This window comes from Hippopotamus amphibius, chromosome 5, assembly GCF_030028045.1.
Source record: "Hippopotamus amphibius kiboko isolate mHipAmp2 chromosome 5, mHipAmp2.hap2, whole genome shotgun sequence".
NCBI lineage: Eukaryota > Metazoa > Chordata > Mammalia > Artiodactyla > Hippopotamidae > Hippopotamus > Hippopotamus amphibius.
The window spans coordinates 66921493-66947559 of NC_080190.1; the positions used below are offsets into that span (position 1 = coordinate 66921493).

The following is a 26067-nucleotide window of genomic DNA, read 5'->3' on the forward strand; positions in this document are numbered from 1 at the left end:
TCTGTTTCAAATTCTTTATTATACATCATGGTTGCACAATTTGAGGCTGGTTAAATACAACTGGTTTTCAGTTTTTCTTTGAATATTTTCCAGATTACTACATGCAAGTGACCATGAAAATATCTGGCATTTTAAAATTTTGAAACTCTGAACAGGCACTTACATGAAGGAAAACATTGCCATTCACGGATATCCACATTTAAAACAGATGCTCCAGCACAGTTAAGAAGTTGGTTACTGACCATTTTTCAAAGGGCCATAGTAGTAAAACAGGCTTAAAGAAATGTAATTTGGGTTACTTAGCTTACTCATAAAGTAAGGTTAACTGACAAGACTTGCACTGAAGTGTATAAAAAAAATATTGGTACAAAAACCAATGAACCATAAGTGAAAGTAGTTTCACACAACAGGCTTCGTTTTAGTTCCTACACCCCACATTTAGTGTATTTGTGATCAGACCCCATGCGTAGCATAAAGACAGATGACAGCAACCTTCTCTTTTAGATGCTTTGAACAATACTTGAATTTAATGTTAAAAAAATTTAAACAGAGTGGATGAAGTTTAAATTTGAGTTTGAACTAGTCAAGTTTCCAATTTAACAAACATGAAAATGTCCAGATCTGGATTAACTACATACTTCACCAGTTCTCCTGAGTCCCCATTCTCAAATTTTCCCCTGGAAAGGGAAGAGAATATATGCAAGAAAATTATATTTGCATATATGTGCTAAAAAGATTCCTTAAATCAAAAAAAAAAATTCAAAGTATTTATGGAAAAATTATATAGTTTTAACAAACTAAAATGCCAACATAGATTCAACTCCACATTGCAGAAAACATACAGTGGTACCTGTTGGATAGCAGTAGCACAACAGTTACTTAATACGGTACGCCCCCCCAAAAGCTGCAATGACATGCCACATAATCTCTTAGGGAAAAAATTTTAATATTCATACCACAGAAAACATTGAAGAGAACGAAATTCAGGAAGCCACTGAATGGTAGACTCAGAGGCACCTACAGCGAAACACTCATATGCATTTCTCAAACACATATGAAACACATAAATGCAGTTTTCGAAAATATTGAGATGCCATGTTTTAAATCTTTGTAGGATGTAAGGGCCCCTCAGGTTTTCTAATTTTATTTGAACACAAAATGTTTAATTTTTGCATGTAGAGAATAAGAGGTAATCATTAGCATGAAAAAGAAGAAAAGAATCTGTAATCAACATTATGCAGAAAGAAAGCAAAATTACAAATACCAACCTACTCAACATGAAAATCTTTAATGTTTATGCTGATGTATATCTGAGTACTTATCATCAAATCAAAGTGTGTAGTTTAAAAAAAAAACGGCAGTTTAAGAAAGTTCCAGTGTTTCAAAGAAAGCACTTTTTTAAAAGTATATACATGAAGAACATTTAGTTATGTCATAAAATAAATTCAGCACTGTAAGATAAAGGAAGACTATCATAAATGGAGTTTTGGCCTCTTCCCCACCCTGCACGCTGCAACCATCTTTAACCTGCCGAACTTAAAATCTCAACGGATAAGGGAGCTTTTTAGTTTTTTTTTTCTCCTATTCAGTTCACATTTCAGGCTGCTCAGCAGATGCCTGTGATTCTGGCGATTCAAATCGCTGGTGAAAGTTTGTTCTCTGTTTCCTCAGTTTTTCAGGAGCTTTTCTCCACAAAATGATCTCCTAGAAGACAAATGCAAGACAACAAATTAATGTCGTCATATTATTCCTTAAATTTTCACCAAAGAAATAATGCCACTTCAATTTTAACCATAACAAAACTAACTTCTTCCCTACAAAAGCCTTCCTCTTTCCTTATTGACCCACTTTCTTCCAATTCTAATCTTGGGCCTCCCGCCCTTCCGCCAACACCCCTGCATGCCACCACCATGAATCCAATCTGGCACAAAGCTCTAGCTATTACTGCTTTAAAGAATTCCTGAAATCTGTCTTTGGTTTGTTGTTCCACTGCCTTTATTCAAATTCAAGCCCTTGTCACTTCAACCTTAGATACTAAAATAGTTTCCGGGTAGATGGCTCTCCCTCCCTTGCCTGAGATCCCTTTCTAATCTATCCTTCCTATCACTTTCAGATTAGTCTAAAACTTTGCTTGGATGACTCTTCAATAGTTCTCAGTTCCTCCAGGATAAATCTCCAACCCAGTATTCAAGCCCTCCATAACCTTTATCTAATTTATCAACATCACTCTCTTCCCAGCCTAGACCCTGGCACCCTGCCAGACAAACTGGGTTACTCTCTGCCTCCCAACACACTTCAAATTAAACTTTCCCTCCATCTTCCCCTTTATATTCTTCAAATCCCTATTCCTCTGCCTCTCTAAGTCTTACCCTAGCCAATCCATCCTGAAATCTCTTCTCTTCTAAATTCTTAAAATTACTTGCTTCATAAAGTCACGGCAGGCTGTTTGTTTTTTAACCAACTTAGCAGAATTTAAACATCCAAACGAATGCCCATGGGAAGCATATACTTACTCAATAGGGCCACAATATGCAATTGACTCAGAAATTGTAAATTTCATATAATCTAATTTGAAGTTACACATCACCTATGTTTAATTATATAGCATTACGGCAGCATTAGCAGTTAGTTTTCTCTCTTCCAAATTACTGTCAAACTGTTAAGTTTTCTGTTAATTATATAATTTCTCTCTTTCCACACATATCAGCAACATGAGGACCTTGAGGAAAAACCATGTTTTAAAAGGTAGCTTTTCTATTCTTCACAGTACTCAGCACAGAATAATTTGATTTAGTTTTGAACACTCAACTGACATTCAAATATTTATTAATCTGATTCAGAATTCAGAAGACCATTCTAATCACAATCTTTACTCAAAATTCACCAAAGGCTTTTAATTGATTTTCAAATGAGAACAAGTTTTATAATAAACATCTTATATTTAAAAAGTATTAAGGCCTTCCCTGGCAGTCCAGTGGCTAAGACTCCACGCTTCCAATGTAAGGGGCGCAGGTTCAATCCCCACATGCCTCTTGGCCAAAAAAAAAAAGTATTAGATTTGGGTCATCTCGAAGGATTGTTTAATTAGGAAAAATGGAAATCCCCAAATCCATCAAGTTGATGCAGTCATTAAAAGTGATAAAGGAAATCTTTATCTGTTGATAAAGGAAAGCTATTCAAGACACTATTGAGGGACTTCCTAGGTGGTGCAGTGGTAAAGAATCTGCCTGCCAATGCAGGGGACACAGGTTCGAGCCCTGCCCTGGGAAGATTCCACATGCCACGGAGCAAATAAGCCCGTGCACCACAACTATTGAGCCTGTGCTCTAGAGCCTGTGAGCCACAACTACTGAGCCCATGTGCTGCAACAATTGAAGGGCACCTAGGGCCCATGCTCCACAACAAGAGAAACCACTACAGTGAAGAGCCTACGCACCACAACGAAGAGTAGCCCCCGCTCGCAACAACTAGAGAAAGCCTGTGTGCAGCAACGAAGACCCAACACAGCCAATAAATAAATTAAATAAATAAATAAAAATAAATTTATTAAAAAAAGACACTATTGAGTGAAAAAGCGGATTAAAGAACAATATGCATATATGATCTAAAAACATACACAAATTTGTCTAGAAAACTAATCACAATGGTGGTGGAATTTTTGTTGACTTTTACTTCATTCTGTTTTTTATTGCCCCCCCTTTTTTTTTAAACAAATAATAGGTACTGTTTATATAAAAAACAAAAGTTTCATGAGAAAAATAAAAGCCCTGCCAGGGACCTCCCTGACAGTCCAGTGGTTAAGACTCCGTGCTTCCACTGCAGGGGGCATGGGTTTGATCCTTGGTCAGGGAACTAAGATCCCACATGCCACACAATGCAGCCAAAAAATAACATTAAAAAAAAAAAAAAAAAAGCCTGCCAAATTATAGCCCAGTCTGGAGTCCTGCAGAATGACTAGGAAGAGACTGATCACAACATAGTTCCATTCATCCCTACTTCTATATCATACTTTCAGTGTTTTCACTTACTTAGAAACCCCCACTTGCTCAGTACAATAAAGCTTAGAAAAGTGAGTGCTTTCCAGGTGTTTTTAGAACTGCCACAGAACAAAACACCAACTGGGTGGCACCATACCTGCTGCTTGAAGTACCTTCTGTCTTCCTCATCAACAAGGACTAGATTCAAAAAGTACCTTACTGAGAATTTTTTGTTCACATCTCTCATTGTTGGAGTTGGGTCATACCCCGCTAAAAAAAGTCTTATTGGAATTGATTCACCTGAAAGAAAAGCAATTTCCATTTAATTCTAAAGTATGATTAAATATATTCAATAGTTACATAACACCTAAAAGTATGCTTTATAGAGAAGATACTAATGCTTCAGTTCCTCATAAGACAGCAGCATAACAAAAGCTTTAGACAAGGGTTTCTCTGCCTTGACACTATAGACATTTTAGGCCCAATAATTCTCTGCCGTGGATAAAGTCCTATGCACTGTATGAAGTTCAGCAGCATTCCTGGCCTCTACCCACAAAATGCCAGTAGCAGTCCCCAAATATGACAACCAAAAATGTCTCCAGGCATTGCCAAATGTCCCCTGGGGAGTGGGGAGCAAAACTACCCCTAAATGAGAACCACTGGTCTAGAGCCAAAATGCCTAGATTCGAATCCCAACTCCAGCCAAGTCACTTAACCATCTGTTTCAAGTTCCTCATCTGTAAAATGAGGAACACCAATAATATCCATCTTATAAAGAATTTGTAAGGACTATATGGACTAATGTATGTATGAGGGTGAGTCAAAAATTATCCGCACTCTGGCTGTAGAATTTAATTAACGTTTAGAAAAGACAAATACATCATTTTCCAACATAATCTCCTTGCTTTTCAATACCCTTTGTCCATCTGTCACCAAGCTTTCATATTCCCTCATTAAAAATGTTTTAGGCTGAGCTGCAAGCAAGGAATGCAACTCTGTCTTCACTTTTTCATCAGAAGTGAATCCGGCTCCTTCTTGATGGCTAACAGCTGTGCGACCTTCCTTGAACTTATCTCTCCATTCATACACACTTCTTCATAACAAAACACTTTCTCCATATTGCACACAAAGTCTTCAGTAAATACCAGCACCAGGTACACCCTTAGACCACAGAAAACGAATCCTTGTACGCTGCTCTTCTTTCGTGAAAATCACAAGTGGGGCATCCATTTTTGCTCACACCATAGTTACAAATGAACTGATGTAACACGTTTACAACTGCACAGCAGTGACTGAGGAGATAGTAGCCTTGAACAGAAAGTACTGATAAGACAGTGCGGCCAACAGAAGTTTTAATATAACCAGAGTGCGGATAATTTTTGACTCACCCTCGTAAAAAGCTTAAAACAGTTGCCAGCAGATAAGTTCTGTTTTAGAACTTTAGTTATTTTCCACTTTCATGAAGTTTATCATAATTTCTAATCACGTGTACAAATTCTTTTTTTAAAAAAACTTTTGAGATATAATTGACATATAATAAACTGCATATATTTAAAGTGTACAATTTGATATTTTTTTATTAGTAATGTATATATGGCAATATTTATTCACCCAAAGCAACAAACATGTTCAGAATGATGACATTCCTTCATTACCAGAAAGATTGCTATTCAGATTCTCATGGCTTCTCTTTTCCTAAGAGTAATTATTTGCATATTCTGTTTTGAATCCTTTTTATGTAATACTTTTCTTATGTATATCTGTTTCCTTAAAGATATACAACCCATCACTTTACATAAAAATTTGTGGCTGCTGTAATTTTACAAAGTTATATTGCATAACACAAGAGTACACACACACACACACACACACACACACACACACACACACACACGAGTCCTGGAGTCAGAAAGGCCTGGGCTCAAACTTCAACTCTGCAATGATTAGCTATCAAAGGAAACCAGAATATGTCACCAAAAAATATGCCTCTTTGACATAAAAAATTATTTTGAGCTGAAGGCAATTAAGCAGCAGCAAAAGCAGAAAAGAATGCCCTGTTCTGCCTAAAGGCAGGATATAAATTCTTTTACTGGAGACAGCCTCTTTTCAGCCCATGGATGGCACCAGAGGAATCTGCAAACAAGCCTACTCCATTAGTTTCCTCTCACATGTTTACCTTCCCATAGTTTGCAACCCTTGGAAGCCGAAACTGCTTTCCTCTGCTCAGTCATTTCTTTCCAAATTTATTGTTCTTTTGAATGCTATATAATGCTTATAATGCTATACAAGCTGAAATTCTAAGTCACTGCTTTGAGTTACTTTCTTGTTGAGGTTTCTCCTGTGTGATGTGTACCACATGCATTAATAAACTGTTTTTCTCTTATCTTTTTGTTAAAGAATTCCAGCTGAAAATCTAAGATGCGTAAAGTTCTGCCTCCCCTACACTATACCAGCTTTAACAAGTTTTTAACCTCTGCACCTCAGTTTCATGTATAAAATAAGGGCTACCACTACTTAACTCAAAGTGTGGTAGGGAACTTTAGAGCGCCTGAGAATACAATGCCTCATCTGTAGTGGGCACTCAATAAATAGTAATTTTTGTAAGAGTAAGAAAAAGCCAAAGACATAAATTTAAAATGATGAATACTGGCTTCATTATCTCAGATACTGAAAATTATTTAGTAAGGGAACTGTTTATTTTCTTGGGAGCTATATAAGAACTCCAACATTCCACAGAAATGAATGCTCAGCTATACTGCATCTTATGTTCAGCATGAGTAAAAAAGATTTACAGAGAGAAACTATTGTAATAGAAGACAATTAAAATAGTATAAATTCAGAACCAGGGAAGAGATATACATAAATGTCTCTTCTAAATTCTAAATTTAAGCTGAGTAAAAAATTAAACCTTATTTCAAACTAAAAAGTACTGCGACAGTCTTCTCAGTATTTATACAAAGATGATCTTAAAATATCATTGTAAGAATCATTTTAAGAATTCACAGATATATTCACACTTTCAAATACTTTCAAACTAAATTGCCATGAACACTGCTATCTGCACTACCTATAACACAAAAGAAGTAAATGAAAAGTATATATTACCTTTTACTGGTGCACCATCCATTATTTCATATTTAGCGATTGTTTCTGTTTCTGTTGTGGTACTCGGTCCTAGTGCAATAATGTAAATGACATTTATTTAAATACTGCTAGAATATAATTTCCAGACTTATATCTTCTTCCTATTTTCTGACTATTATTTTAGTAATTTACTTACCCTTTTGTGAAAATGTTGGTCATTCTTTCATTCTCTTCTTTTTTTTTTTTTAATTTTTATTTATTTTACTTTATTTTATTGGCTGTGTTGGGTCTTCGTTGCTGCACACGGGCTTTCTCTAGTTGCGGCGAGCAGGGGCTACTCTTCACTGTGGTGCACAAGCTTCTCATTGCGGTGGCCTCTCTTTATTGCAGAGCACGGGCTCTAGGTGCGTGGGCTTCAGCAGTTGCAGCACATGGGCTCAGTAGTTGTAGCTCATGGGCTCTAGAGCGCAGGCTCAATAGTTGTGGCACACGGGCTTAGTTGCTCCGTGGCATGTGGTATCTTCCTGGGGCAGGGATCAAACCCATGTCCCCTGCATTGGCAGGTGGATTCTTACCCACTACGCCACCTAGGAAGTCCTGGTCATTCTTTTCTATTTCTTGAGCTACACTTTAGCACCCAACTGAAGGTTTCACTCCCTTCTTCCCAAAAGTAATTCAGTAGACTCTTGAAAAACTGCAGGGGCTGGGGCACTTGACCGTACAAAAAGGAAAATCCGCATATAATTTATAGTCCATACTCTGTATCCTCCACTCCTCCCTATCCATGGTTCCTCCCTATCTGAGGAGTCAACCAATTACAGATCACGTAGTAATGTAATATTTACTACTGAAAAAATCCGCTATAAGTGGACCCATGCAGTTCAAACCTCATGTTATTCAAGGGTCAACTGGATAGAGCTTAGAAATAATCTTCACAGACTTCCTTCTATCATTTCTAATATCTGCTAGCAACTAGCAATCACAGCAGTGCACTGACATGCTACTTTTCTCTGCAACATCCAAAATGTCTTCTCTTGTTAACTTTAACACAGACAAAGCATCAAAATGAATATTTAATTGACATAGTTCTTTTAAATAGTCAATGATATGTTTAAAAAGTACACCAAAAACATATAGTAATAATCCCAATGTTGTAAAATATGTAATATGCAAAGGCTACGGTTTGTTCTGAATTATGAGCACAAATTATTTTTTATTTAAAAATTTCTAAAAAAAAAAAATTTCTAGAACCGAACGTAATTTTTATAACTAGAAAAAATATTTAAATAAACAATTTCTTTTTAAACAACAAAGGGAACCTGAAGTTTGGTTTCAATATCTGTAAATCTCTTTAACTTTTATGAGCAGGTGAAAATGGAGATTAAGAAATTACAGATGTGGGGACTTTCCTGGTGATCCAATGGTTAAGAATCCGCCTTCCAATGCAGGGGACATGGGTTCAACCGCTGGTCAGGAAAATAAGATTCCCACATGCTGTGGGGCAACTAAGCCTGTGTGCTACAACTACTGAGCCTGTGCACCGCAACTAGAGAGCCCACGAGCTCTGGAACCTGTGCTCACCACAACTAGAGAGAAGCCCACGCTGAGCAACGAAAGATCCCATGTGCTGCAATAAAGACCCGATTCAGCCAAAAATAAACATTAAAAAAAGAAATTACGGGTGTTTATGACTACCAATTATAAACTCTTAAACAGTGTCGCCTAAAATTCTTTTTAGCAGAAAACCAGCAAAGTTAAAGGGAACAAACTAAATCTATATACTAATTAAAATTAGGGAATTCCCTGGTGGTCCAGTAGTTAGGACTTCACGCTTCCATGTGAAGGGGGACATGGGTTCCATCCCTGGTTAGGGAACTAAGATCCCGCAAGAGCATGGCATAGCCAAAAAAAATTTTTTTTGATTAAAAAGCAGTTATGAACCAATAAACAATTTGGGGGCAACTGGTCAGCTATCTGGAGAAAAGTAAAGTTGGATCCATAGCTGATCTCTTACATGAGGACAAATTCCAAATGAATTAAAGCTTTAAACAAAATTCCTAAACTACAATGTATTACTTTAGTAGACTCAAGCACAGAAAATTATTTTTAGAACCTCAGTGTAAAAAAGGCCTTTCTAACTGTGGTACAAAACCCCGAATCCGTAAGAGGAAAAACTGATAACTTTGACTTACATAAACATCAAAAACTCCTACATGGCAAAAACCACCATAAGCAAGACAAATGGGAAATTTTACTGCTCTTAACACAGAAAAAGGGGTTGATTTCCCTTATATATAAGGAGTTTCTACACATCAAAAGAAAAAGACTAATTATCCAATAGAGATGGGGCAAAGGATACGGATAGACGGTTTATAGAAAAGAAATACAAATGGCTTTTACACACATGAAAAGATGCTCACCCTCACTCAAATGAGAAAAATGTATTAAAACCACAATGGGGAACTTTTTCCCCCAACCCATGAGATCAGCTAAAAGTTTTATAACATTGTGCTTATGAGAATTCAAGGAAAAAGAGGCACGTTCCTACATTCATTGCTGGTAGCAAGGCTAACTGGTACAGTCCATAAAGAGGACAAACTGACAATATGAATCGAAATTACAAACAAATATATCGTTGGAAACAGCAATTCCACTTCTAAGATTTTATCCTGCACAAACCAACACATACATGAAATATTAACTAAAACATTGTTTATAATAACAAAAGACTAGAAACAACCTGTATGTCCACCAATAGCTAGTACACCCATAGATGGAACACTGTAAGAAAGATGAGGAAGTGTTCTACACACTGATATATAAAGATCTCTAAAGTATGTATTGTACATAACCACTTAACTAAAAAAAGGAGGGTGTAATGTAGAGGCACTTGCATGTATATGAATAAATACTTAAAAGATTTTAAAACTTATATCACCTATGAGTAGCTGGAGTACATAAATAGAACACTTTTTACTGTATAATCGTTCACACTATTTTTGAACCATGTGAATTTATCTATTCAAAAATTAATTTTTTAAAAATCATGAATGAGTAACTCACTGCCAGCAATATTAAGTATCAAAGTTAGTATCCAAGGTGGAGATTTAAGTTTAAACAATATTTTAAGATTTTAAAATGTCAACTAAAACGAATTTCAATTCAAATATTCTTCAACTTACCAATTCCCGTGATCTCTTTTTTAATCAGTTGTAACTCCATATGTTGGATTTTTATTCTTACTAATAAGAAGTAAATTTTTCCAACAATCACATCCTTTAAATGATACCTTTGGGGAAAGAACATTTGTCACTAAATATCAGTTTACAAAACAAAAAAGAGTGAAATATGTCTTGAAAGGCTTTATTAGATATCTGTAGAATAATCACTATTTAAGAATACCATTCTGACTATTTGTGTGTTTAATATTCCTTTTTTTCAAAAAAGTATTCATCATTTTACCATAAAAATAAGGAAGCTTTTACTTAACCATCAATACACCTCAGAGGGAAGAATTAGCCTGATTAATTGTTGGTCCCTACTGAGAGGTTAACTTAGTTTCCAAAGAACTCAAGCATGGAAAATTAAGATTTTTATGCCTGAAAATGTTTATTTGGTGTATGAAGATGTTTTGAACATTAAAAACTCTAAACATGTGTTTGGTGTCAGTATTACTCCAAGTGCTAGCATAGTGCGGTTAACAAATAATGTGGCCACAAAGACAGACTCCACAGATTGAGTTTGTTGTTGTAATACCTAATAGTCAAAGACTTTTCGCAGGGACCTTGAAATAATGTGGTAACAAACCTAAGAATTCCTGTAATTCCCAGAGGGCTCTTTTTCTTTTTTTTTTTTTTTTCAACCTTCTCTCAGGTTTGGATCACAAAATAATATTCCAAGAGTTGATTAATTCAATTATGTTAGTCTGAAGGGAGGCTTCCAGTGACAAGTTTTAGGTCCTAATCTAGTAATTTTATCAATAACATAATTAAGATTCTGCAAGCAAGTGTATCATAGTTTCAGTGATATAAACTGGGACATGACAAGTAATAAAAATCATGTTAACAGAGAGTGTACAGGAGCGGGATAAAAGAGTGAACATCCATTTCTTCAACAAATAAACTTTAATGAAAAAAATAAAAGAGAAAACCTATAAATTAAAAGAGATTTAGGAATCAAAAAACCAAATATAGTGTGTTTAGATCCAGTGGATTTGAACAAGTCTTCTTTGGATACTGATTTCAACAAACCATTTGGGGAAAAAACATTTATGAGTCAATTATGGAAATGTGAACACTGACTGGACATGTCAAGATGTTAAGAAATTATTAATATTTTTAGATATATACTTTGGTATATGTTTGAAATTTTCCACAATAAAGTTTAAAAAGGCATTAACAAATAAAATAAGAGCCCATTTTTGAAAAAACACAACATACATAAACATATATAACCCCCTCCCATGGAAAGATATACAAGAGGATATTAATAATGGTTAAGTGGTAAAAGTGAAAATATGTGGTATTTTTACTTCCTTTGACTTTTCTACATTGTCAGTTTTTTTAATTACAAAAATGTATTGCTCATGTAATCAGAAAAAAAGAGCATTTTTTGCTTATTTTTAAAGAGATGACCAGCTAAAATGATCTCAAGATAATAAGATAAATTTTTACAGACATACAAGATTAGCTGCCTTCTGAGATGGTGAGATCCTGTATAAAAAATGGCCAAGCAGAGACTTACCAGGAATAGAATAGGAAAGGCATCTGCACTAAGTCAGAAACAAAACCAAACTCCTAAAGTTTCTTTCAGCTCAGAGATTCTGTTGGTCTGCTGACATCAAACTAATGTTGATTCTATCCTTACTTTGACCAACTTACAAAGACATAAAAGGTTTATTTCTTAATTTTCCCTGAACATTTATCTGTTTGTGGAAGGTACTTACTTTGATTTATTATATTCAAATTCTATGTGCAGACAATCTTCAATGCCCACTTCCATCTTAATAGAGTTGTTGACATCAGGATAGGTAGCAAGCTGGTGAACAATAAGATCATATTCTTTTACCAAGTCTGTCAGTCTTCTTACAATTGTCACTTTAAGGAAATATCTACAAAGTTAATGGAGAGGACAAGTTAAATCTCCTGTGATATATTTCAGTGTTTTAAATAAGCAAACATTAATTGCAACTCTGCTTTCGCCTTGCTGGAACTCCTTAGGGATCAATTTACTCTGTTTACTTCATGAAGAAGTTTTAATTTTTAAATAAATGCCCCCACCATGGAAAAAATACAAAGTTCAATTTTAAGAATAGTGTACATACTTTTTAGAGCAATCTGGAGTACTATTAACAAGCCTACTTGAGGACATCTCTCTAGATCACTTCTTTTTTGTTTGTTTTTTCTTTTTTTTCTAGATCACTTCTTAACCATATACTAACGAGATTCGCTGGGAAACTAATAGATTTAGAGGGTAATCCCATCTACAGGACAAATGAAGTACCTAAGAAACAATTCATACAAGGGAAGTATATGACTAAAACTTCTCATAATAGTATTTTCTAAATCTATAGAAGGCTCTTATTATGTCAGATCAGCATTAGCCAGGAAAAAACAAAATATTTGACAAAATTTTAAAAATCTTCAGTCTTCCAGTCCAAAATTATACTTAGAAGTTCTAGTTCTAATAAGACATTCAGTATTGGTCATTACTTTCTGGTTTTGATTCTGTCTACAGTTTCTGATACACATACCTTAAGCGGACATTGGCACCAATGTAAGATTCATATGGCTTTTCAACTTGCATAAATTCAAAATCATAACTTCTGCTCTGAGTCAATTCTCCAGGTAAGGCTAGTTCTTTCACTAGGTTTACAAATTCGTGAGTATTACTCTTGTCATTGAAAAGTTCTAAGAAATTTTAAAAAGCAAAAAGACCAATTATATTTAATATCCATCTCATTAAAACCCAAACTTCTATTTCCAAAGCAAATAATTTTTACCAAAAGAATTAGTTGGATTTGTCTCCACTTTAAATACTAGAGCTATGATCTGAATTCCATTTTCCTTCTCACTATTATACTCCACTTAGGCATAAAAAAAAAATCAAGCAGCATAGCAAAATGAAAATTTCTATTATAAAAAAAGAATTCATTCCTTTAATGTAGTTAGGGTTTGCCCAATATGAAGCTGTTTTAACAGACACATTTCCAGCAATCATGTGAACTTCCTCCCTTCAAGGCAAAAAATGTTTTGTTGTTTTGCTTTAGTTAGGCAAATATATTACCTTGATAAAATTATAATATGCAAAAGACTAAAATCAACTGTCATTTAATTACTATAATTTGCCCCTTAAGTATAACCTCATCCAAAATAGACCTGTAAATAAATATCCACCCGTTCCAATTTTGCTACTCTAAAAAAATGTAAGGTAAAACTTAGAAAGCTAGGATCTATTTTCTTTTCTTTTCTGAATCTGCAGTACCAAAAGATTTATACAGTTTAACTCCTGCTAAATCAAGAATGTCTCTGAAATACATGTATGAGAACATACACAAGTTGACCTAAGTCAAGAAGAAATCACACTTTTCCTTTTCACACAGAATTTTCTATTGACAGGTGAGTCTGGCTACAGGTACACACTAAGTTAGGAAGACAAATGGCATGGATAATTAGAAAGTGAAGGATGAAGTTGACACTGCTAATTGTGAATAAAGCTGGTAAAAAATGTAGGCAGGTGGAAATTTCAGTGAGTCAACTAATTTGCTTGAATTACTTTTCAAGGCTGGTAGCTTATATAACTCCTTTCACTTTTAGTAATTAATCACAAATAAAGGCAGGATGAGTCAAATATCATTTAACACAATTAAAAGAAACATGATTTAATGTTTATAAAACAAATCCTCTTTTATTATGCAAAATCAATTCCTTCTTTCCTTATAAAGCTAAGTGCCAAATCAAACTCTCTTCAAACTCAGTTATCAAAGAAAAAAAATGTAATACTATTTTAAAACTCACCAATTTGACCTACAAATTCAATTCTAATTCCTTGGTGCTCTAGCCTCTTTCCAGGTTGCTTAAAGGCTAGGTTTACCTGCCAAAACATGAAATTGTAAAAGATGTTAAAAATCCTTTGTGGGCCTACTAGCAGATTCCTTCCAGATGAATACAATATATAAATATTTCAGATATTCATTTCCGAATTCTGAGACACCACCACATACCTAAATCATAATGACCTTATAGCACCAGAGGCGGTAAAACCTACTCATATACAATCACTAATGAACCTATTACTCATAGGTACACTTAAAGCATCTGCTTTGTTAGGAAAGAATCCTCCTTTAGAGCTAGAGAACTATAAAGAATCAATAAAAGGGAAAACTTTCAACAATTCAAATAGGTTTTCCGGTCAAATAGTTAAACAATTCTACAGTAGCATTTTAATGTAAGGTTATCACTAATTCCAAGAACTGATCTAAAAGATCACTTTCAGCTTCTTATAGCCAACAATATATTGTTATAATTCCTGATCTTAAAAGCAATGCTTATTGCCCTGAGTCTGCTACTCACCCTAAAAACAGAATGTCTAATGATTTAAATTTTGAGTATGATTCATCTTACATGATTTTGAAATTAAATATATAATCTAAAATCCCTAAATTCATATCTGTCATATGGAAACCTTAATTTTATACATTTTAATTGGACAAAATATCTATAAAGTACACATATATTAAAAACAAAATTCCAAACATTTAAGGATTAGCTAACATACAAAAAGCATACTTCCAGGTTTATTCTATACTACAAAAAATATTAGTAACGTGACTCTTAAAAGCTTTTCTTCCAAACGCTTCTCAAAAGATAACAGAAATCAAGGACCAAAAAAAAAAAAAGAGGTTCAATTACTTCTGTTTGTAAACTATATAATTAAAATATTCATGCTTCTATATCTTCCATAGCTGTAACCAGGATGAGTTAGTTACCTGCCTTCCAAATTAGTATCTCAAAAAAAGAATAATTAAATTGTAGTATATCATATGATGGCGTATAATTAAAGTATAAAAATAACAAGGTGAAAGAATTTTTAACGATGTGGATGTCGGAAGATGTGCATGATATGTTACATGAAGGAAGCATGGTCAAATTGTATACAAGTATAATGTCAATTATATTTTTTAAACTACAGGAAAGAAAAACTCTTAACAGGAGTTACTTCTGGAATGTATGCTTATGGGTAATTTTGTTTCCTTCTCTGTAGCTTTTTTTTTTGACAGACAGCAATTAAGTTTAACTTTAAAAAGTATACGCTACAGGAGTCCTAAAACAATTAAGAGAGGAAAGGATATCTTTTTCAACAAATAGTGCTGGAACAACTCAATCTCAACATACAAAAGAATTAAATTGGATCCCTACAGCATATCATACAAATATTAACTCAAAATGGATCAAACACCTAAATATAAGAGCTACAGTTACAAAACTCTTAGAAGAAAACATAGGTGTGAATCTTTATTATTTTGTATAGGCAACTGTTTCTCAGATGACACCAAAAGCACGAGAAATGAAATTTTAAAAAAGATAAATTGGATGTCATCAAATAGAAGACTTTAGTGCTTCAAGACACCACCAAGAAAGTGAAAAGACAACTCACAGAAACAGAGAAAATATTTGCAAAACATAACTGACAAAGGACTTGTATCTAGAATATATAAAGAACTCTTACAACTCAACAATCAAAAGAAAATAACCCAATTAAAAATGGCCAAAGGATATGAACAGACTTTTCTCCAAAGAAGATATACAAATAGCAACAAGCACATGAAAAGATGATCAATATTATCTGTCATTAGGGGAAATGCAAATCAAAACCATTATGACCACTTCTCACCCACTAACATGGCAATAAAAAATACAGAAAATAATAAGTATTGCCAAGAATGTGAAAAAACTGGAACCCTCATACATTGCTGGAGAGAATATAAAATGGTGTAGCTGCTTTGGAAAAGTCTGGCAGTTCCCCTAAAAGTTAAACACAGAGTTAACATATGACCCAGCAATTTCATTCCTAAGTATGCACCCCAAAGAAATGAAAACACAGAGTCACACAAAAACTTATACACAGATCTACAGGAATATTCACAATAGTCAACAAATAGAACACAAATATCCTCAACTGAAATGTCCTCAACTGATGAATGGATGAAGAAATGTGGTACATCCATATACTACACAGATATACACTGAAATATTATTCGGCTATAAAAAAGAATGGTGTTTTGATACATGCTACAACGTGAATGAACCTTGAAAACATTATGCTACATGAACTGAGGCAGACACAAAAAGACAAATCTTATATGACCACTTATATGAAATAGAACAGGCCCAGAACAGGCAAATTTATAGGAAAAAAAAGTAGACTAGAGGTATCCATAGACTGGGAGAAAAGGGAAAAGAGTAGTTATTGCCTAATGGGTACAAAGTTTCCATTTGGGGTGACGAACAAATTTTTAAAATAGTGGTGATGACTGCACAACACTGTGAATGTGATTATTGCTACTGAATTATACACATAAAAATGGTTAAAATGCAAATTTTATTATATATATTTTTACCAAAATTTTTTTAAAAAGGAATAAACCTTAAAGACATAATGCTAAGTGAAAAGAGCCAAACACAAAAGGCCACATATTTTATGATTCCATTTATATGAAATGTCCAGAATAGGCAAATCCATAGAGAAAGAAAGCACATTTGTAGATTAATGGATGCCTAGTCCATTCAGGCTGCTATAACAAAATACCTTAGACAAGGTGGCTTAAAAACAACATAAATTTACTGCTCACACTTGTGGAGGCTGTGAAGTTCAAGATCAAAGCGCCAGGAGATTTGGTGTCTGCTGAAAGCTTGCCTTCTGCTTCACAGAAAGCTGTCTTTTCACTATATCCTCACAAGTGAGAAGGTGCACATGGGATTTCTCTGAGGACACTAATCCCATCCATGAGGGCTCTGCCCTCACCACCGAATCATCCCCCAAAGCCCCGCTCCCCCCACCTGTAAATACATCACACTGGGGATTAGGTTTCAACACATGAACCTTATGAGGACACAAACATTCAGTTTATGGCACCAAGGGAGTGATTGGTAATGGTATGGCGTTTCTTCTGGGGTGATGAAACATTATGGAATGAGATAGTGGTGACAGTTGTACAACTCTGCAAATGTAATAAAAACCTCTGAACTGTACATTTTAGTAGGGTGAATTTTATGGTATGTAAACTATAACTCAATGAAGCTATTTTTTTAAAAAAAGAAATGAAAGTATATATCACAAATAAACCAATGGAACAAAACAGAGAGGCTGAAATAAACTCACACAGCCTCTGGTTAATGACAAAGGTGATGCTGCAGTGCAGTGGAGGAAAGGATGGCTCTTTCAATAAATGTCCTGGGTTAATTAGATATCCATATGGGGAAACAAACAAACAAACAAGTAGCCTTGACTCCTATGTCACAAAGACAAAATCAATTCCAAAAAACTGAGAATCTAAATGTGAAACGTAAAATTTTTTTAACTTATAGGACAAACAAGAGAATATCTTCATGCCCATACGGTAAGCAACGTCTTAAATAGGATACAAAAAGCACTCACAAAAAAGAAACATAATATTTGTAGAGTATTTAAATTAAGAACTCCTATTCATCCCAAAGACACTATCAAGATAGTGAAAAATCCAGCCAGAAAGGTATTGATAACAGATACACAAAGGACTCTACATTGAGAAGCATAAAAGACACTTATCAAGGACATACCAAAAAAAAAAAATCCTACACATCGATAAGAAAAAAAAGTCAACTGAGTATAAAAATGAGCCAAAAAACCCCACCAAAATCCAAAACCTTGAACAGGCCCTTCATAAAGGATATCAAATAGCCAATAAATACATGAACAGTTGCTCAACTTCATTAGATGTCAGGGAAATGGAAATTAACATGTCACAAGAAAATGAGAAGATAAGAAGACAAGGCATAGAGTGGCAGAAAACATATGCAAAAGCCACATCTGAGAAAGGGCTGTTTCCCAAAATACATAAAGAACTCTTAAAACTTAACAAAAAGAAAACAAACAACCCGAATGAAAATTAGGCAAAAGATTTGAACAGGCACCTCACCAAAGAAGATATACATTTGAAAATAAACATATGAAAAGATGTTCAACATCATATTATTAGGGAACTGCAAATTAAAACAATGAGATACCACTACAAAACGATTAGAATGGGCAAAATCTAGAACACTGACATCATCAAATGCTAGCTAGGATGTGGTGCAACAGGAACTCTCATTCATTGTTGGTGGTAATACAAAATGGTAGTGCTACTTTGGAAAACAGTTTCGCAGTTTCTCACAGAACCAACACTATTTCCTTTACTCATTTGACATGTTCCATCCTTTTAATGATTTTGTCTGCTCTCTTTCAGGTCTCTTCTCTTTCTCCCCATTATTTTAAAGGAAGAATAAAGTAAAAAAACCAAAAATTTATTTCAGATATAACATTAAAACATCAGTAAGTAAACTGGTAAAGGACCAGAACAGACCATGCAGTAAAATGGCTAATAAACCTAAGTTCAACCTATCTAATAATCAAAGAAATGCTATCAAAGAATAATATCATTTTTGCCTATAGAAATAGCAAAGATTAAAAGGTGATCATATTCAGTACTACTCTGAGTGAAACAAGGCATTAAGTGAACATGTGATTTGATGCAAATTCTCCAGGTTAATATGTATGGACACCCTTCAAATATTCATGTCTTCTGCTCCAGCAACTCACTTCCAGGAATTCATTCTAAGGAAATAATCTTATTCTACAGAAATCTGGAGAAAAACATTTATAAGAAAATCTGGAGAAAGGCATTTATATTTATGTACATAAATGTCTATATTACTAAAGATATGGTGATATACTACAAGCAGTCTGAAAAATACAATAGAAATTACTTAAATATCCAATTATAGGGAAAAGGTTTTCTTAATATATTACATATACATAAACATTAATGCAGAGAGACTAGGAGGAAACATTCAAATTTTAACACTGAATTATTTCCCTATGATGGGACTATAGATAATTATTTTATTTCCCAAACTGTCTACCACGTGTATGTATGACCTTAACAAGCAGGGGAGAGAAACTCTTAACATTTTTTAATATTACATATTTAGAAAAATTATTTCAAATGTTTTATGATTTGATTTTATCTAGGATATTACCATTCTTCAGTATCACAAACGAATGAGTAGTAATCATATTCCATAAGATGTAAGAATAATCTTATACATCACTTGGTAAGGAAAAGGGGGAAAAGTTAAACAACAGAAGGTATCATAAATATATGTGACCATGCATGGACACATTCCAAGTACTTAAGTCCTCTACAGAGTATCAAGAAATGAGATCGAAGGGGAAGCTGAGACGAAGCAAGAGAGTAGCACAGACATGTATATACTACCAACTGTAAAATAGATAGTCAGTGGGAAGTTGTTGTATAACAAAGGGAGTCCAACTCGAGGATGGAAGATGCCTTAGAGGACTGGGGCGGGGAGGGTGGGGGGGACTCGAGGGGGGGGAGTCAAGGAAGGGAGGGAATACGGGAATATGTATATAAAAAAAGATGACTGAACTTGGTGTACCCCCAAAAAAATAATAAAAAAAAAAAAAAAGAAAAGAAATGAGATCAACAGACACAATGACAGTAGTACAGACAGATAAGCTATAAAGAAAGAGAAAGAGGACTTCCCTGGTGGCGCAGTGGTTAAGAATCTGCCTGCCAATGCAGGGGACACAGGTTCAAGCCCTGGTCCAGGAAGATCCCACATGCCGCAGAGCAACTAAGCCCATGCGCCACAGCTACTGAGCCTGTGCTCCGGAGTCCGCGAGCCACAACTTCTGAGCCCACGTTCCACAACTACTGAAGCCCACGCACCTAGACCCCATGCTCCGCAACAAGAGAAGCCACCGCATTGAGAAGCCTGCACACCACAAGGAAGAGTAGCCCCCTGCTCTCCTCAACTAGAGAAAGCCCACCCGCAGCAATGAACACCCAACACAGCCAATAAATAAACAAATAAACAAATAAATAAAGAGAAAGAAACTTTTAGAAAGGTATACTAGAGAATTATCTCCAATCTCCATAACTCAACTTTATGATAAAGGAGAAACAAACTCTGAGTGGATCACAGCCCCACTGTAGAAACTCTGAAGTTAAAATGATGCACGTAGTCACAAACACACAAAATTTTACACACAGTTTAATTCAGACACTGCCCCTGTAAACCTTCCAGTTTAAGAATCTTTCCTGCAAATGTTCTACTGAACCAAGGATTTAGCTGACCTTCTGAAAAAAATTTTCCATCTCTAATAAAATCATTCAAATTTAGATATAGCACAAGCCACTTTCATGACTAATTCTAATATTCTACAACTAGGTAATTCTCCAAACAAAATATTTACCTTCCCTGAAACAGATTCTCCATCATAGAAAAGATAGTGTTTTTCTACTTTGCCATCTTCAGTTTTCATTTCTGCCATTTTCCTGGTTTCCCCATCATTAAGGACAACATCGATCTCACAAATGGGACCAAAAAATCCTCCAAGAAAACTCTGAAATAAAAGGAAAATGTTCGTAATTATGTTTTATCAGTTACTACATTTTTAAATTCAAACTTAATTACCTATGACTTACAGTTAATCTATGAATTCACAAGGAACTAAGAACTTACAACAAATACTACACCAAAACTAAACAAATTTCATACAGTATGCAGATAGTTAATGCTGTACTGTACACAAAATTTTGCTGAGGATAAATTTATATATTTTCTACCACAATAATACACGCTATAATTTCAATCATTTCCACAGGCAACCACTATAAATAATCAAATACTAACATATATCAAAAATCTAAAAAATTCATCCTAATATCTGGATTTGAAAGGTTACCTTTAGTTATATGTCTGTGAGGTTCTTTCATTATATTGCTATAATGAAACTCATACAATCCCAATTACTCATGAATTATTACAATGTACTACTTATGGTAAAATCTACTGCTATATAGGTCTGAACAGGATGTGTTACATTGTGTAAGCCCTTGGAATAAAACTGGCTCTAATGGAGAATACTAATTAAATTCCTGTAAATGTTGTGAATACACAAAAGAAATGAGCTGAAACTTGGCATGTTAGGTAAGACTAGTCCTCCCCCAGGAAGTTAGCATTGGTGCACAGCAAAGTCTAGAGCAAGGAACTTGCCTTAAGACTCAGTTCTGTCCTCAGGAGGCAGGGTAACAGCAAACAAGCTAATGACTCTGCTAAGGTTATGCGGGTAATAGGGTGATAGCTACAATCAAAGGAGACAGTGTTTTCCTAAATTCTGAGCTTGTTTCTTTGTTTAGGGTTTTTTGTTTTTGTTTTGCAGTGCCACGCAGCTTGTGGGATCTCAGGCCCTCAGCAGTGAAAGCTCGTAGTCCTAACCACTGGGCCACCAGGCAATTCCTGCTTATTTGTTCTTATTAATCCTTTACTGAGAAAAGGATTATAATTTCAAAAAGTCAACTCAAAGAACTGCCAGATTAGTACTTATGACATACTCCAAAGACATAAACAGCAAATATTCCTTTTGACAAGATGTTTTAATCTTTTCTGGCAATATTACAACAATTTTAATTAGAAAACTAATCTGAACTTAGAACGAAAAACATCAATGATAGGGCACGTGCACTGTCCCTTCCTAGCTAGCTTTCATACCCCAAGTTTTAAATTCAAAACTTGCTCAGAATGGTATACATTCTCCTAAGAGCTACAAATATGAGAATGTATAGCAGCTGGAAATCAATCAGCTTATATTTACTAATTATCAACTATGTCACGGCGGGGGGGGGGGGGGGGGGCCGGCGGCTGATGTGGGAGGAGCAATTATGGAAGGGTAGACTATGACAGTCTCAAAATTTGAGTTATAAAATAGAAAGCATGAAAATAAAATTTAATTTTCTCATTCTCTCTTAATATTTCCTACAGCTGGTTCCAGGAAAAATGAGATTTGAAAACTATAAAAATTGTTTTACAAATGAAAAGAAATATTATGGTAACTTTTTCCCACATACATATACTTAACACATGCAGCTGAACTGGGATTTGAAAGTTGGTATTAAAAGATCAAGTAGTCAAAAATACAATAATGAAATCAAAATTGCCACTAATTAAAATGGTATAAAACTGACTTAAAAATCACATAAAACTTCACAATTAACTAATCACAATTAGAAACTGTAAACAATAAGTCTTATTTTGACACTGTAAAAATTAAAGTCTTAAGCATTAAAAATATGTAAAATCTATGTTATCCTCTATTATCTTCTGCATGCATGAAGTATTTCACAACTAAAAATTTTAAATGGACTTACTTTTCAACACAATCAAAACATTAAGATTAGGAAAGATCAGAAGGAATTAAAAAAGCCTAGTGTAGCATATGCAGAAAAACAAAAGGCTGAATGATAAACTACAGCACTTTAACAAGGTTAAGTTAATGACGCCATGAGAATTTAGCACTGGGTTAACAACCAGTTTTTTACACCAGGACACATAAAAAATGAACTAGTCTTAGTAAAAGCCTCCAGAAAATTGTAGATGTCTCACATTTAAAAAGTAGATAACAGAGAGAAAAATATCTGAGAAAAAAGTTTGTCGTTTTCCTTCTAGAAAGAGTTGAAAGTTTTATTTCTGGGGGAAAAAAAAAAAGGGATTTCACTGCCAGTGGTCCCTGGTCAGGGAACTAAGATCCCACTAGCCACGTGGCACAGCCAAAAAGGAAATATATATATATAAAGTTTTTATTTCAAAATGTGTATCTTCTATCATTTCAAACAAAAAGTCACAAAATTAATATCTTCTTAAAATTATTCACAAATTATAATACTTCTGATATATAAAAAGGAAAAATATACAGAATTGTCAGGATGATGAAGACTAGAAGGAAAAGGAATCAAAGCTGTAAAGAGGGTTAGGATACATTAACATAGACTTCTGCTGAAATTACAGAAGGCAGTTTTGAAATCTTTTAAGAAAAAGACTACCAAGTTCTTTTAGAAAAGATATCTTCAAGGGAGCATTCAAAATATGGTATTTTCAGGAGCAATACCAGACAATATACAGGTTCAAATGCTTACGCAGCCCTTTAAATAACTAGAGGGCAATATATATGACTATTTAAGTATTAAAGCAATTGTTTTCACAGTTTTCTAATCGTAGCCTAAACTTCGTATCACTGAATTTAGGTTAATTTAAGATTTTTCACCTCATTTGTAAACCCAACATTGAGCATTACCATCTAGCAAAATTACATGTGGATATGTTAAAAATACAAACGTTTCAGCCCTCAATGAAGAAATTTCACTACATCCAGTGCATATAAGGAAATGCAACTCAAGGTGAGGCAGAAGAGAGGTTCTTAAAATTTATTCACTTAGTGCATACAGGAGCAATGAAACAGCATATTTTCATACGTATATTATTACACTTGTGCCCATTTCAGAGTTATAAAGCTTTATAATTGGGTTTGTTTCACGACTAACTTGAAAATAAAAATTGCTCTTAAACATAATTCAAAAGCTCACTATAAGTAATCATTTTAAATGTAAGTTTTCTTTCAATTATATTCAATTAAAGAAGGCTTCTCTAACTCCCTGACTAGGGAAGGTCCCCCAATACTTCCTTCTATCACAACTGTAATTATTTGTTTCCACGTTAAACAAAGAATTACACAAATAAATGTTTATCTCCCTCTGGACTGCAAGCTACAAGAGAGCAAGGACTGTTACAGTCTTGCTCAGGGCCCCTGGGAGCACCTGATATTGTAATTATTTGTTGAAAAAAGACAAAAAGGCTCCAAGTTTAGGAATGAACATGTCTGTCCTCACTCTTTTTTAAATTAAGACAACTCGACTTCTGACTTTAAAGTGTATTTATTCAAAGTAATTTTTTTTTTCAATAAACCTAGCTTGGTCTATAAGCCAAAAGTCTCAAGCAATTTACGGAACTGGGTGAGCTTTGGGAAAGCAGGTACTATTAAGGAGAGCACACAGCAGGCGCTCAACATAAGCATGCAAAGTGAACCGAGTAAATGAATATTGCCATAAAATGAGCCAAACGAGATCCAATCTAGAGAAGATCGCAAACACACACAAAGCTAAACACCACCGTGCCCACGCTTGTGCTTCCCACTAAGTGTGGTGAGAGTAGTCAGATTTCCCTCCCTCCTCTGCTCCCTAGGCCATTTCATCATTCTAAAGCGGTAAGTTTCCACAATGGCTTGGTTAAGGAAATGAGAGTCAACGCTTAAATCGGCGGGCACGAAACTACTGTCTTTTGAATTAAAAACGTCCTCCTCTCCAACGTCCTTTTCTCTCCCATTCTACAAGTGTCAACATCAAGACTGAACTGGGGTCAGGAAATCGCAGAATGTCACCATATGCAGGTTAAAAAAAAAAAAAATCACTGAGTTTATCAAGCTCCTGATCGACACTGGAAGAGAGTGACCAAGTTCCCCCGAGTCTGGAACTGAGGGGCTCTTGGGTCACCCCACCCTAAAGGAAGCGAGGCTGTCCAGGAGGAGCAGAGGAGCTGGCTACCTTGGAAGCGGAGGCGGCGGCGGGCCCCCGCAGGGGCGGGGTCCGAGTACCCAGCCAGGGCCCCCACAGCGCATCGAGGAACGGGGGCGGAGGCTCCGACATGGCCAGGAGAACGCGCCGCCTCCCGCAGGTGCTCGGGCCTCGCCGAGACCGGGAAGAGGCGGCGCAGCCCGCTCGTCGCCGACCCCGCGGCGGCCAGACAGGCCTAACCCGGCTCCCCGCCCTGCCCGCCCGCCCCCTCCTGCCGCTCCCTACAGCCCCTCCCGCGACATCGGGCCCGCCGTTGGCCGTCCCGCCACGCGCTTCGGGACGAGGGCTGCAGGCGAGCGCGCGGGCCGCGGCGCACTCACCATCGTCAGCGCCGCCGCCGCGCGTCCCCCCCACTTCACTCTTCTTCCCTCAGGAGAACTCCCAGCCCCGGCTCCCTCCGCCCAGGCGCCCCGTCACGTGACTTCAGGCTGCCGGCCGCACGTGACCCCTCCCTTCCCTTCCCTTCCTCCGCACAGGCCCCCTCCAGGGCTCTCGCCCCGCCCTACTGGCCAGCCTGGCCCTCCTAGGGGAGGCCGTTTGGAGGCGGGGCCTCGTGCTCCACCCCACGGCAGAGGGGGCGGATCACTGGGACAGCGTCAAGTGGGAGGGGCCAGGGCAGAAGTAGGCTCCCATGGACCCTCCCCAGGTCCCTCCGGTTCGTCACCTGAAGTGCGCTTTGCTGACGGGCTTTTTGGCCACACCGAGTTTCTCTTCCCAGTGGAAGTTTGAGCAGCTGGGTAAGGAGAAAGGAGGAAAGAAATGGTTCGGGCGGGAGGCGCTCTCTGCCGATGGGTTAGTGGGCCGCGGAATTGAAGGGGAGCTGTTACCCGAGGCCCTGCTTCGTTAGGCCTCGCAAGAGACATGCTCTCTCAATTCGGGGATGAGGCATTCTACCGCCATTCTCGAACTCTACACAAGTGCCTTCCTTTCCCTCAGAGAGCGTCTGAGTTTTGAGAACTTGTTAGCTCTGTCACCTCCGAGGAAAAAGGAAGGAAGGAAGAGAAAAATAGAGAGAAAGAAAGAAAGAAAGGAAAGAAAGAAAGAAAAAGAAAAGAAAGAAAGAAAGAAAGAAAAGAAAGAAAGAAAGAAAGAAAAAGAAAAGAAAAGAAAGAAAGAAAGAAAGAAAGAAAAGAAAGTTAGAAAGTTAGGGTACTACATTCGTCTCCTCGTAAAGTATGCGGATAGCTGAACTGTCCACAACCCGCAGATCGATTGTACCGCCCTGCCATTCTGTGAGGGGTGGAAAGAGTTCCTAAACTGTGCGATGCTGCTGCTCAG

At 36.1% G+C, this 26067-nt stretch overlaps 1 protein-coding gene across 5 annotated transcripts; it reads right to left on the reverse strand.

Annotated features, from left to right (window-relative positions):
- On the reverse strand, positions 1 to 25261 carry VPS26A (VPS26 retromer complex component A). 5 transcript variants are annotated; one of them, XM_057735673.1, is made up of 9 exons: positions 25110 to 25261; positions 20580 to 20729; positions 14078 to 14153; positions 12814 to 12970; positions 12007 to 12171; positions 10244 to 10350; positions 7083 to 7151; positions 4135 to 4277; positions 1 to 1704 (listed from the first exon to the last, which is right to left on the reverse strand). In XM_057735673.1, the coding sequence occupies exons 1-9, from the start codon at positions 25110 to 25112 to the stop codon at positions 1591 to 1593; spliced, it is 984 nt and encodes a 327-aa protein (XP_057591656.1). In that variant the 5' UTR covers positions 25113 to 25261; the 3' UTR covers positions 1 to 1590. The 5 variants fall into 5 exon arrangements, with proteins under 5 accessions (XP_057591656.1, XP_057591655.1, XP_057591654.1 ...); XM_057735672.1 differs by having other exon boundaries at positions 7083 to 7157; XM_057735671.1 differs by lacking the exon at positions 25110 to 25261 and adding an exon at positions 24760 to 24981 and having other exon boundaries at positions 7083 to 7157.
- Positions 25262 to 26067: the final 806 nt, after the last annotated feature.